Genomic DNA, 14,580 nt, shown 5'->3' with positions numbered 1-14,580 from the left:
CTAGTTATGTGATAAATCTGGTCCCTGACTATCCCATGTCTGTGTGCCGATAGGGTCATATTGGTATCGCCCTTCAGGTCTCAGAACTGTAAACTGTTATATAAAAGTAGCTCCCATGCTGGTGGATCCAAACAGCCATGCCTTTGGTGAGAGCTTCACTTCAATGGCTGTCATGTCATACTACATAACTTAACTGCCCAGACATGACTGATTGTCGGGGATTAGGGTATACACACGTGTCAGTTCGGCCAATCTCTGGGCCAACTTCTATTAAAAGAAATAGCCTTTGTTCGAGGGGCCCATTTGAGTTCTGGTATTTTGTTCCACTTTCACAATTTGTCACATAAGTGAACGTTACTGTGCACTGTATGCTTTAAAAGACGTACCAACACACTTACACGCTTCTTTCACCGCCACCTAATAGTTGACGTTTTTAACACTTACAGCCTGCTTTGCCCAAAATCACACGTTTATCACCACTTCTGGCAACAGTGGCTATGTACAGTTCTGATATTAACAGCTGAGAAGCCTCAGAACTCCCAAGTGCTGCCTGAACACTTCCTGAACCCATCACATTCCATTTTTTCTCAGCCCCCTATGCTTTTTTGGTTTTAGTAATATTATATTAAATGGCCTTATAGTGCATGATGGCAGCCGTTCGGACATGTTAACCTCATTGTACTACAGACCAACTGTGACTGGTGATGCAACACTAACGGACTGAGAACCACAATCAGCGCTTCCCTTTTTTTTTTTTTTTTTTTGTAAAACATTTACATATTATAGTATAAATCACATTTTGCGCCATCATGTTCTGCAATGCTTTACAGGTATTGTCATATTCTGTGTAAATCTTTTCCGCTGCATGGAGATGAGAACTAAATTTGTGTAGAGCTTCTACTTCCGTCCTGTGTGGACCTACCATAATTCATATTGTGACACAGAAATAGCTTTGAAACTAAATTATTAACTTGGTTTACATGGAGCTATGAAGAGTCTCTCCTGTTACTGACTAACAAATTAAGATCAGTGTTGCTGTGACATATTTGAACCTTTTTTACCGGGTCCTCACACTGGTGGTCACCTGTCACATTATTTTATTATTATTATTATTATTTATTTTTTAATAACCATTGGCTGGTTAAAAGCTGCTGCTGTTGGCGACAGGATTATTAGTGTGGACCATGCCACATACCTGGACCACAGAGTGTGTGGTATGGCATATGGTAGTCATTTGAACTGGGTTACTTTGTATCCTAGTTACAATTGACTAGTTTTTAGCTCAAGTCATGAAGTTTTTAAGGAAAAGGTCAATGTAAAGCTATGTGAGAAACATCTGTGTACTATAGATACATGACAGGATGGCAGTAATTCATGATGGGTATTAAGAGTTATAGCCCTGTAAAGTCACTTTTAGTGTCTTTCTCCTATCTCTGGATCCCTTGTAAAAATGCCCTGGCTATAAATGTTAGGCTCAAAGGGCGACGAAATAAAAAGAACCAACAGGTGGCAGAACAAAGAATACCACATACGTGGACTTATCTGTTCTCCTAAACTGTACGAATGATACAAACTAATGGGCACAGTTGCTCTCTTTTTTTGTGCAGACAGGAGAGAATTGTCTTCTTGTACACTCTATTTGTTCAATACTTCTTCTGGTCCTATAGTTGCCAGAGATTTTATAGGATTATGACTGTTTACTTTTAATAAAGACATTTTTGTGGGTTATAAAATATTACATTTTTTTTTTTTCCTCCCACCCAGTGCCTTTGTAGTGGAGAGACAACCATGCATGCCAATGCATCCTGACCGACCACTGGTGATCAAAACAGGAGTACAGTTCACTACAAAAGTCAGGTAATGAAGATGACAAATGTGAACTCTAGTGTCTAGGCCGGTATCCACTGATGTAATATATTTAATGCAATGCTTTTCTCTAGGCTTTCCCAGTAGTAGCCTATAGATCAGCTCACGTGATGTATTATGCTTCCGTTCACAGGCTTCTTGTCAAGTTTCCTGAACTTAATTACCAGCTGAAGATAAAAGTCTGCATTGATAAGTAAATATTCTCTTAACCTAATATATGAGAGAACCTCAAAATAATGAAAACCGTGTAGTGCTAGCGTTTGAAACGGAGCGTGTCAATGTTGATCTGCGTAGAGCATTTAGACTGGTGCTAGAATAGTAGCCATGTCCTCTATAACTCTTTGACCGTGAATGTGTTATTTTTGTTCTAATTGACATTGGCCACACTGGATAACCCTTTGCCTGTGGCCATGTCTGTACCATTGACAACTACAAACCTTATTGTGGGCACTGGTGTGGTTCCTAATGGGACTCACAATTTAATTTTCACGCATACACGAAGAACCAATTGTATTAGAAAAAAGACACACATTGCTAAATGATCTGATCTGACTGTGTGAACGGCTCTGTAAGGCCACAGTGTGAATTATTGGGATCAGATGGCTCAGTACTTTAGATTCACAAGGGACACTGTGCAATCCTGTCTAACGTTGTGCTTTTGTATTTTGTAGGGATTCTGGGGACGTTGCTGCACTAAGAGGGTAAGAAGCTAGTTTGCATCTTCATACAGATATATATTTGTCTATCTCTTGCCAAAACATTTATTGCCAAAATAAAATTTGTAAAGTTGTAAACCATTGTTTTAAATGTCTAAAAAGTCAATATACAATAGTGCCCGATCTTTCATTTTCCAGACTTTTCCCATGCACACTGGATCGTTGGACAGACTTAGCTTTAGTATTCTCGTTCTCATGCATCCAGTGAGATTTATTGTTCCCTAGAAAATAAACTTTTTCCCATCAGAATCAACATATGCAAAATTTTCAGGACCCAGCTGGTGCTTCAGATTTTAAGAACAGTATTAGGCTAGGCTCACATTTGTGCCCAGTTCTCTAAGTTACCCCAGGGGACTCAAATGTCAGAGAACCCGACCGCTAAAACAGCATTTACCCGTGGACGGACTTCATAATGGGGTCCGTCCAGTGTCTGCCGGTTTGATACTGAAACGGTGAGAGAAGTCCTCTGTGCAGGATTATCTTCTCCACAAGTTTTTGTGGTGAAGTCTCCAATGGAAACTCTGCATAGATGTGAACTTAGCCTTACATGTTTCTCTTGTTATAAATTAGGATTTACGGAATTTGTTTTCCTTTTTCTTTAGTTCTCGCAAATTTAATATTCTTGGTACAAACACAAAGGTCATGAACATGGAGGAGTCAAACAATGGAAGTCTATCTGCCGAATTCAAACACTTGGTAAGACTGTGTATCAGTGATTAGTATGTTAAGGGAGTCTGACATCAGAACCAAGCATATCAACCCAGCCCATATATAGATGGATTAGCGCCTCCAGAATCAAATGGTGATGTTCCCCTTGCAGAACACTGCCTTACTTACTAAGATATAACTGTCTTTGTCAATGTGCAAAATAGTGCTTCAAAGGGGTGTTGATGTTGCTTTAAAGATGTAAGTGGCAACGTCCTCATTTATTCAAGTAGGTCAGTTGCATATTAACAAAAAATGGCTGCAACAAAGGCATTGTTCTGCAAGAGGAGAAATTCTGTTGGGTTCTGGTGACACTCCCTTTTAAATGTTTACTTATAGTTCAAGTAAAACCCAATGTAAACTAAGTTTGCAATATACATAACCACTTTGTCCTCTGCTGCCCTCTATGAATATATTTGTTGAGCTGCTTCCCGGTCTCCTAAAATATGCATAGGTTATTAAGAATTCCAGAAATGGCACGCCGTACACTTTATCCTATCCTACTAATATTATAAGTGTGAAAGTTTGTGTGTTTGGATGTTTGTGAATTTGGATGTTTGTTCCTCAATCACGCTAAAACGCCTGGACGGATTTGCGTGCAATTTTCCACAAACATAGTATTCCCTTAGGATTGAGTCATAGGCTACTTTTGGTGCCACTAAACAACATGGCTTCCTAGCAGGAGACTCACAAAAGCAGGACTCCTAGCCCCAGCTATAGACTCACACACACTGCCTGGCATTTCCTGCCTCAACCTGCCTGCACACTCCTTACTGTCACCTCAGGAGTAGCCCTCACTCTACTCACTCACATTTGCATATAGCTTTCCACTATATAACACATCACATTGTCTGTATCACTACATACACAATATAACAGATCACACTGTCTGTATCACTACATACACAATACAACACATCACATCACATTGTCTGACACAATACAACACATCACATTGTCTGTATCACGACATACACAATACAGCACATCACATTGTCTGTATCACGACATACACAATACAACACATCACATTGTCTGTATCACGACATACACAATACAATACAACACATCACATTGTCTGTATCACGACATACACAATACAATACAACACATCACATTGTCTGTATCACGACACACACAATACAATACAACACATCACATTGTCTGTATCACGACATACACAATACAATACAACACATCACATTGTCTGTATCACGACATACACAATACAATACAACACATCACATTGTCTGTATCACGACATACACAATACAGCACATCACATTGTCTGTATCACGACATACACAATACAGCACATCACATTGTCTGTATCACGACATACACAATACAACACATCACATTGTATCACGACATACACAATACAATACAACACATCACATTGTCTGTATCACGACATACACAATACAATACAACACATCACATTGTCTGTATCACGACATACACAATACAGCACATCACATTGTCTGTATCACGACATACACAATACAGCACATCACATTGTCTGTATCACGACATACACAATACAACACATCACATTGTCTGTATCACGACATACACAATACAATACAACACATCACATTGTCTGTATCACGACATACACAATACAATACAACACATCACATTGTCTGTATCACGACATACACAATACAGCACATCACATTGTCTGTATCACGACATACACAATACAACACATCACATTGTCTGTATCACGACATACACAATACAATACAACACATCACATTGTCTGTATCACTAGATACACAATACAATACAACACATCACATTGTCTGTATCACTAGATACACAATATAACACATCACATCACATTTGCTAGCCCACCAAACTTTTTAAAGCACTTTTACAGTTTCACACGTCTGTGTCCGCCCAATTCTCAAATCACCGCAGACGAAGTCGCGGGTAAAAGCTAGTTTACTATATTTGTTTCATAAATTTTATTGGAAGGATTGTGGCTCGAAGGCTTCTAGGAGCATGTATAATAGACTTAACACCCTTTTCTCATGGCTGCGCAGTCCAAGTGTTAGCAAAAGGGCCTTTCCATTATTACTAGAGGGCAAGTTCTGATATACTGCTGGACGCTGCATAGGCAGAATTGCACCATTTGTATTCGCAGAAGAGCAGGTCTGTACAGACTAAAGTGGTTTTGCTCGCTTCCGCTTGTCCTGTTAATCCCATTCATTTCAGTTGCTATAAAGCATATCTGGTCACCTTTACTGTGTTTTAAAATAAGAGTACAGTCAGTTAAAACGCCTTTTTATTACATGATGTATTGCTTGTTTCTTCCAGACCTTGAGAGAGCAGAGATGTGGCAATGGTGGACGAGCTAACTGTGATGTAAGTAGGGATTTTTTTTTTTCTCCTTGCATTCAATGTATGAGATTGCTGTAGCAGAAGTTAATCTGTGAATACTTGCTGTATTTTGTACACTGCCACACTAGTTGTCATCCCATTACAACTTGGTCTTTGTATTTAAATGTAAAGGTTTTTTTGTTTTTGAAAGTAAGATATTGTATTACATCTTAGTGCTATTCCAGCGTCCAAATTAATGTGACACCATCAGCCTGTGACGTAGCGCTCACTGGAATGATGTGATCTGACATCTCTTGTAACAAACTGTGCATCCATTTCTCCGTCACATGACCATGGACTATCATTTGATCATGGTCTGCTTTTTATTCATTAGAAATAAGTAGAATTAATAAGAGCAAGCAGAGATGTAGAAGACATGACAAATTGATACCAAATATATGTTGCAAAATTGTGTTAACTTTCGTTCTACAAATAATTGCTGAAACTGGACAATCCTTTAAGGATGTGAGTGCTGATATTTGGTAACTGAATTACTTTGCTCTAGGCATCACTGATCGTCACTGAAGAACTTCACTTAATAACATTCGAAACAGAAGTTTATCACCAAGGCCTAAAAATCGATCTAGAGGTAAGAAGTTTTGCAGTGTTTACGGGGGGAGCGTTTCTGTGCCAACCAGTTCCTCTTAAGCTGCTTTGTGTCATCAGATAATCGTTGTACTTGTGTTTTCAGGAAGGTCAGACTTCCTGAATGTGGGTGTTTACGTGGTGCATTTGTTACTATGTAGAGTTCTCTGTATATTGACGAAAATACAATAATGTGACTGTAGATGGTGTAAGATAAGGCAGACCTTCAGCAGTGCCACCTAGTGGATTGTGTAAGATCTGTCCCCTCAGTTAACCAGTATGCCACAGGTCTGTTTAGTCTGCAGTATTAAAGGGGTCTCACGAAGGCAACCCATGTGCCCAAGCAGACAGAAGACAAAGGACAAAAGTTCTTCCAATAGACCGCTTGAATTTCTGAGCAGTCCATAGTCTTGCCTTTGAGTTGGTTAGCATGTCTCGGAGGCCATAAATTTGCTGTTCAGTGTATAAAGTCATTTTAGTTAATTGCACTTATTTTATTGAACGTATTGAGAGCAGAGAGTCCTTTCTTACCATATTAAGCTCTGATTGTCATGGATGACAAGGACCCTTGCTTTTTGTTTCCTTCTGGTTCACTGCAGTAGAATTAATAAGCTGATCTTACCTGAAGTACTGTAATAGATGTTGTAGGAACAATGATCATTACAGGCTACATATGCATTCTCACTAATGTGCAACAAAGGGGGAACATAGTCTATTTATATCTAAACCTATGAACCTGCAAGGATTACCTTGTTTGCATAGAAATCTGTGTAAACAGGCATATACAGTTAACCACCTCCAGGAGACACCACCTTTATTTTCCATACTAAGCCACATCATTGAGAGCGCCATGTTTTCATGCAGTTTTGGATGATCTTCTCAAAAAGGTTTCGCTGTACATATAAAACTTCTAGCATTTATTTCAAGATCCTTTTTCAGATATGCAGCAGTGTATACCACACATTGTGAGCATCCTATGTCAGCACATGCTATAGTTACATTTCTAGTTGAACCCCTGTTACTTTTGACCTGTATTTTTTTTTTTTTTTCTTCCAACAAAGTGAGTGAAAAAAACCATGTGATAATGACATTTAACAATCTGTTTCTTCTCTATGCAGACCCATTCATTGCCTGTTGTAGTGATCTCCAATATATGTCAAATGCCTAATGCTTGGGCATCCATTCTGTGGTACAACATGCTCACCAACAACCCAAAGGTAAGATTTATTCTATTCTGTATGTCTCATTTCATGCAGACATTCAGCACCGAAACACTTAAATGAAGGGTCCAAGCTATGCTATTATAACATGTTAGCCTAAATTGTTGCAGTATTATGGTATTGTGACACCAGCTTATACAGCCTTCCCTTATCCAGCCTTGAAATGCAGCTTTACGGTCCATTCACACAAAGGAAAATGGTGAGGAATTTGGTGTGGAATTTCAGTACTGAAAAAAAAAAAAGCCTCTTATTGACTTCAATGGGTTCTGCTAGCTTCTTATTCCACTAGTGGAACCCATTGAAGTCAATGGGAGGCTTTTTTTTTCTTTTTTTTTTTTTTTTTTCAGCACTAAAATTCCTCACCATTTTCCTCCATGTGAATGGACCCTTACTTCTGAACATTTGTAACCACTGGGACTGACTTCTGTTAGTGGAAACTTTCCTCATTGCCTTGCCCAAACTGAGTATTGGAATGTGACTGGCATAAACCTTGGCTACTGGTTGGTGTCAGATTGTGCTGGTATTTCCTGCTAGGGAAGATGTAGGGTTTGTACTTCGTGTTTGGACCCACACATGGCTGCTGTATGTTGAATCTGATGTTGAAAGTAAATGTTCATGTAAACTTGTGATATACTTGCATAAAGACAAAACTCCTATGGATATGGTTTTGTTTTGTTTTTTGTTGTTGTTGTTCTACTAGTATGCACTGACTATAGGGTTAGTAACCTGTACACATTCTCTTTTTGCCTTCAGAATGTTAACTTTTTCACCAAACCTCCCATTGGTACATGGGATCAGGTGGCAGAGGTTCTAAGCTGGCAGTTTTCCTCTACCACAAAGCGAGGCCTCAGCATTGAGCAGTTAACCACACTGGCTGAAAAACTTCTAGGTATGTTCTTATAGCCTTTGGGTGCAAGTGTCTTCCAAATCCACCATGTGTCTTATTTGTGTCTTTTCTTCACTTTTAGGACCTGGGGTCAACTATTCTGGCTGTCAAATAACCTGGGCCAAATTCTGCAAAGTAATTTGTTTACCTATAATTCACGTGTCAATGTATAATTTTATGAGTACTATCCTCTTAACTTTTTATTTTTTTAAATCCTTAAATTTGTATAGGAAAACATGGCCGGTAAAGGTTTCTCATTTTGGGTATGGCTGGATAACATCATTGACCTAGTAAAGAAGTACATTCTTGCCCTGTGGAATGAGGGGTAAGTTTTCTGCTACATTGTGCTGTTTGTACACATTTGGTAAATTGCTGTCTGTGTAGTGTATACTTTCAGTGAGCGCCTGCCAGTGGGAATCCTACTCCTCATTGTGATTGAATGAGCACTTCCATAGTTCCTGCATGACCTGTGGAGATCCACCTGCTGGTAGCCCTACTGATCACAAGAGCGACCCTTGTAATGGAGTGGCAGCAGACTCTGCACAAGCTGCTTCATTACAGGTCTATGCGATTATGGAAGTACAGCACCGCTATTTTTGGCACCCCCTAGAGTTTAAAAGGAGCAGCAACATGCATGCTCGACCACTGCTCCATTGAGCAAAACTCCATTAATAAAAACAGTTTTTCCGCGGAGAGCATAAAACACTCACCGGTGCTCACTGTCGATCACGGTCTGACATGTTTCTGTCTTCTGCGTGCAGAAGACAGAAACCTGATAACTGAGACCCGAACACTGGTGTGAATTCATCGTAACTTGTATACTGTATGTGGGATCGACTGACTTAAAACATAAACTTGAATATTCTGCAGGTATATCATGGGTTTTATCAGTAAAGAGCGTGAGCGAGCAATCCTCAGCACCAAACCCCCTGGGACATTCCTGCTGAGGTTCAGCGAAAGCAGCAAAGAGGGTGGAATAACCTTTACATGGGTGGAGAAAGACATCAATGGTATGTAAACATTAAGATCTATCTATGTAGTGTTTTCTTTCCCGATCTTTGTTCTTATGATATGTTTTTGCTTATAGGAAAAACACAGATTCAGTCTGTTGAACCGTATACTAAGCAGCAGCTTAACAGCATGTCATTTGCTGAAATAATCATGGGATACAAAATCATGGATGCCACAAACATCTTGGTGTCCCCACTTGTTTATCTGTACCCGGACATCCCTAAGGAAGAAGCCTTCAGCAAATACTGCCGTCCGGAGAGCCAGGAACATCCTGAGCCCAGTGACCCAGGTAGTGGTACTTTATCTATTTCACACTGACATTTGATACCAGGATTGTTGCATTTCTACAAGTGGATGCACAGCCACCTTGCTTTGTATCAGAATCCATCTAACCTAATTTGTATTGACAGGGTTCCAGATGGTGACCAAAATGATCACCAATGTGACTATGAATTTGCAAATGGCACTAAGACACCTCTATCTTCTTGCCATTTGCAATCAGCTCTTCCACCATGATGCTGCTTTAACAAAAAAGACCGATGTGCCACACACTTGACAACACTTTGTTGTTCTGGTCTGTTGGAGATCTAGAAAGACAGCCCCCTAAAATAGAAGACATCAACTGAGTCTGGTGGACCCCCTTGACTGTAATGGGATCCATTGGGTGTCCATACTTTTTAAGCGAAAAAAAAAGACTCCAATGCAGATGTGCATTAAATCTTAGCACTGTTGTTACCCTCAACACTCTTTGTTGTCTCCACTTTGATGCTGCAAGTCTCCATCAGCACTGCCGAGTTATGCTGGCCCCCTGCTTCTTGGTCACATGGCCGTGCATGCAGACTTCTGGCTCTCTGCTATGCTCTACAAAGGGAAACTTCAGGGAATGCACAGCTAAGCTCCTTCTCCCTGAATATCCCTGGTAATGGAATAATGAGATAATTGGCCTGAACATCCAGTTATCAACTACATTGTGGCCATATCTTGACCAGGTTACAACTGTATGTGATAAGGTTACTGAATAATAAGGGTGGGTCAGCAGCAACATTATTGTACATAGAGGCAATATTATAGTTCTATTCTTTATCCATAGTGAGCGTAGATAAACCTGCTGCTGCTCACCGGAGAGGAACAGTAAGATGGAGTCTAGTTAGTATCTTGAATAATGATTCTTGCTTGTTGTAAGACCAGGCTGCTGCTGTTCTGCTGTGAGATTATATTGTTTTCATATTTTATTTATTTTTTTAATATAATTACATCTAGATTTGGAGACACAATCTTTGGATCACAATATTTTCAGTTGAGGCAAATGGCTGCTTGGTATTATTTTTTAGCCTGTAGCACTTTTTGGCAGGGATACATCCGCAGAGATGTTTATAATTATAGCTGCGATCTGTTTCTCTCTCCAGGCACTGCCCCGTATCTGAAGACAAAGTTTATTTGTGTTACACCGTAAGTAGTCATTGTGATCCTTTCCAGTGTTTACTTGTGTCTTAGAATTCAGGTTTATTGTTTCTTATATCTTCACATACTGTGTTCAACTGGATTAATGCCCCTTACTGGAATGCGTTTACGTATTTTAGGTATTTGCGTGCAGTTTTTGGAGCCAAATAATTTGTATGATTGTCTTATATATTCAAGTGATTTGCTAAGAGTTGTAAATATTGGAAATGTAATGTAATTTCTCCCTTATCTCTAGGACAACCTGTAGTAACACTATAGACCTGCCCATGTCTCCTCGCACCTTGGACACTCTGATGCAGTTTCCAGGAGATGGAGCTGAAGCCAGTGCAGGGAATCCATTTGGTAAGTAACTTCTATATTTATTTTCACATGAAAGTGAGAGAAATGGGGTAAAGAGGAGTTAGATCACTACCGTACGCTATGAAATAAATGACTCTTCTCCTTTCATCCACAGAGAGTGTAACCTTTGACATGGAGCTGGCGTCTGAATGTGCATCATCTCCTATGTGAGCTGTACGACCCACCACTTCTGTCTAGGTATATACACGGTGTCTGTGCTGGCCTTCTCTCGGATGTTCTGCAAGTGCCCACTTGCCTGATCGGTTATGGCGTCTATGTTTTATACGCTCCAGACAGATGCCGGTGCAGTACTTATTAAACCAAGAACTGTCGATCGTTTTTAATTTAGTCTTTCTCTCTCCATGTACCTGTTTTTTTGCCAAAGGAACTTTTACGGCTGATGGGTAGAGAGAGAGTACATTTTGGCAACCATTAGGTCACTATGACTTCACACTGTCCACAACTAAATCTATAACTGACCTAAGTGAACAGACCAAAGATGTTCAACTCTGAGATGTCCCCCATCCCTCTCAGAGATGCCCCCCCCCCTCCCCCAACTAAAGTGACTGCAATGAATTCAAGGTCTGTATCCAAGTCTTGTCCACATGAAGTTGTGTATATTAATCTCATTGGCTGTTACTAAAGCGAGAGGGGATGTGTCTAATTCTTTTTAAATGAATTTATCCTTTTTTTTTTTTTTTTAACATTTTTCCTTTTACCTAGAAGTATTCCCCCTAAAGGACCTATACCTATAGCCTCACATACACACTATCCCCGTACAGCCTCTGTATATTCCTTTCAATCCTGATGTATTTATGAAATAGTAAAAGTGCAATCCCTCCTTTTTTATTTTTAAAATAACTTTTTAAGGTCATGTTAAATAAACTTTGTACGCATGTATTAGGTAATGCTTGTCAATTTTTTGCATTTTTAAAGATGTGTAAAGGAAAATGTCTCCTGTGTTTTTATTTATGTGGTGTTATGTATTTTATGGGGGTCCAGGTCTTAATCTGCTGAGGTAAGTGGGTTTGGTGTTATGCAGGTTTTGCAGGACTTTATTATTGATGACTAACTCTTGTGTCCCTTGGTCATCTATATTACAGTTATTGAATGAAAGGACCACATAGGTCCCTACTCTACTGGGTGACACGGGTGTTGCTGGACTACTTGGTCGCTCCCCCTTTGGACATTGTGTTGTGGCGGTCGCTGTGCAGCGCTACACCCAGTAGAGTAGGGATCCACTATAAAGAGGTTGCCGTGAAGTGGCTAGTGGGCTTATACACATTGATCAATATGTATACTAAGAACCTCATGTTCAATATTCTAGAATTTGCTGGGAAGCACTAGATCCATGTATAAGTTTGGGATGTGTGGGCCATGTCTTTCTCTTTTTGGGATACACATGGGAATAGAAAGATATGCTCCCACGTAGCAGTGGTTGTAGGGGTTGATCTTCATATTTCTGATATTTTCAGCATTTTCATCTGAGAGATTTCCTAGTACTGTGATATGGATCTTCACTGACTAATCATTTGTTCTTTTAATATAGCCAAGATATTCTCAAGAATGGGCGTAGCAATATAACATGAGAACGTGGTAACAGAACACAATACCTCAAAGAAAAAGATAAATTCAGTGCTGAAGGCTGTTGTAGTATGGAGACCATGTCAGAGATAGTGTGCAGGTCATACGTGTTCATCCTTTACCTGGCTGTTTGCTTATGTACTTTGAAAAAGCAGCCACAAGGCAGCACACACGTGTGCATTGCAGCTTATCCATGTCTGATGGCCTTAGATGACAATACCCGATCAACTATAATGTTGTAGAGCCTTTCTGCTGCCTGTATGGTCACAAATCATCGGCTCACAAAGTTCCAGGCCAGGGAGCAGACGACTACCCAGTCCTTGCCTCTGTTTCCGTTCTTGGGCTCGGTCAGTAAAGTGCTACTGATATGTTTATTTTTTTTAAAAAAAATAAATATTGGTGACATTTTAGGAATGTGCAAATGAGTATTGGGTAATATTTGCATGTAGCTGTATATTGGGCCCCCAGAATTTTACTGGTGGACCCTAAACACTGCTGTTCAACCCTGACTGAAGATCTATAAAGAGGCTGCAAAACACTCTTGATTTTAATATACACTGAATTCTTTATTAACCTCATATAAGGTGTCAAATGTAAAAGTTCTCTTTAGAAGTCGGGGCACTAATCTTAAATGTGGCTGTGATGATGGGCCCTCAAGTCATTACGTAACAGTAGAGGTATGCGGAAGATAAGCTGCTTGCCTTATGAATACATCTAACTACAGGCAGTCATGTCCATAGACGTGCTTACTATGGAAACAGACCATGCAGCTGCTATGGGCCCAGTGGTGAGCTCTTGCTACCTGACATTCCCCTTCCTACATCCATTTTCTTGCAGTCGCCAAGAGTAGTGCAGAGCAAAAAGGTTGCGTTCAGTGGAAACAGTATAAATTCCTGTGCACTGATCTCCCCCTAGTGGTAGTTGTAGGCAACCAGTTTGATTATCTAGTATCAGAAGAGAAGCAGAAGATTAAGAACTGTATAGGGTCAGATGTATTTATACATGTTATATGATGTAAATTCATTGAGCAATAAGGTGTTTAGAATGAGCTCCATATTTATAAAGCATCGGTTTCACTTTTCCTGAAATATAAGTAGCTTAATTTAAGCAAGGTGATTCTGCCAACTACAACTCAGCTGGTCTCCATCCACCCAAAAAGAGCCTTAGCAGCTGCCCCTTTATTGTGGGACTCAGACCAGGCTCCTAGAGTCTGAAAGAATGACTGAGCATGAAGCCATTGGAGCAGAGTGCTAGTGCGAGTCTGTATCCGGAGGTATTCCTTGTAGCAGAATATAGTACAGAAAAAGGGATGGAGAGGCCTTGTACAAGTTCTTAGCAAAGTGGACTGTTTACTGTCTTGTTTCTTGCAGGAGGGAGCTATGTTTCGGAGGTTCAACTGGTATAGGGCAAATTTGTGTCCCTGCAGGGTATATTTCTGATGTACAATGTTGGTATGATGTGAAGAGGGCCTAAATAACTAGTACATGTAAATAGACTGATGATTTTTGGATGCAAGGCCTGGTTTTAGCCTGCTGCCAGGATAGGAGGACTGTGACTATGTATAATGTATATAATTATCTGCAGTTCTCATACTGTAAATAAGGTAGGGTTCACACTACCAGTGATGTCTTCACAGAAGGTCCATTTATTAAAAAAAAAACAAAAAAAAAAAACAGACATGGCTGTGAACGGACACTAAAGAGCATCAGATAAAATCACATTGAAATAAATGGAAATTGTAATGGACACAACTAATATTAGTTGCTAAGATCTTGAACAGACAGCTACGGGCACTGCTGTCGGACACCAACGGTAGTGT

The 14,580-nt window shown here is 39.9% G+C and overlaps 1 protein-coding gene across 3 annotated transcripts in view; it reads left to right on the top strand.

Annotated features, from left to right (window-relative positions):
* Positions 1 to 12,128, top strand: part of STAT3 (signal transducer and activator of transcription 3) — a 45,294-nt gene extending 33,166 nt beyond the window's left edge. For 2 of the 3 annotated variants that reach the window (XM_075277255.1, XM_075277256.1), the window contains exons 10-24: positions 1,765 to 1,857; positions 2,000 to 2,059; positions 2,538 to 2,567; positions 3,185 to 3,278; positions 5,613 to 5,660; positions 6,181 to 6,264; positions 7,379 to 7,477; positions 8,234 to 8,369; positions 8,449 to 8,501; positions 8,597 to 8,691; positions 9,237 to 9,376; positions 9,454 to 9,669; positions 10,784 to 10,826; positions 11,074 to 11,180; positions 11,293 to 12,128. In XM_075277255.1, the coding sequence (XP_075133356.1) occupies positions 1,765 to 1,857; positions 2,000 to 2,059; positions 2,538 to 2,567; positions 3,185 to 3,278; positions 5,613 to 5,660; positions 6,181 to 6,264; positions 7,379 to 7,477; positions 8,234 to 8,369; positions 8,449 to 8,501; positions 8,597 to 8,691; positions 9,237 to 9,376; positions 9,454 to 9,669; positions 10,784 to 10,826; positions 11,074 to 11,180; positions 11,293 to 11,348 (1,354 nt within the window). In that variant the 3' untranslated portion in view covers positions 11,349 to 12,128. The remainder of the gene's footprint in view (positions 1 to 1,764; positions 1,858 to 1,999; positions 2,060 to 2,537; positions 2,568 to 3,184; positions 3,279 to 5,612; positions 5,661 to 6,180; positions 6,265 to 7,378; positions 7,478 to 8,233; positions 8,370 to 8,448; positions 8,502 to 8,596; positions 8,692 to 9,236; positions 9,377 to 9,453; positions 9,670 to 10,783; positions 10,827 to 11,073; positions 11,181 to 11,292) is intronic. The other variant, XM_075277257.1, reaches the window with a different exon arrangement.
* Positions 12,129 to 14,580: the final 2,452 nt, after the last annotated feature.

Source organism: Leptodactylus fuscus, chromosome 6, assembly GCF_031893055.1.
Source record: "Leptodactylus fuscus isolate aLepFus1 chromosome 6, aLepFus1.hap2, whole genome shotgun sequence".
NCBI classification, from domain to species: Eukaryota; Metazoa; Chordata; class Amphibia; order Anura; family Leptodactylidae; genus Leptodactylus; species Leptodactylus fuscus.
Note: the sequence above shows the minus strand (reverse complement) of the source record. Positions and strands in the feature narration are given on the sequence as shown.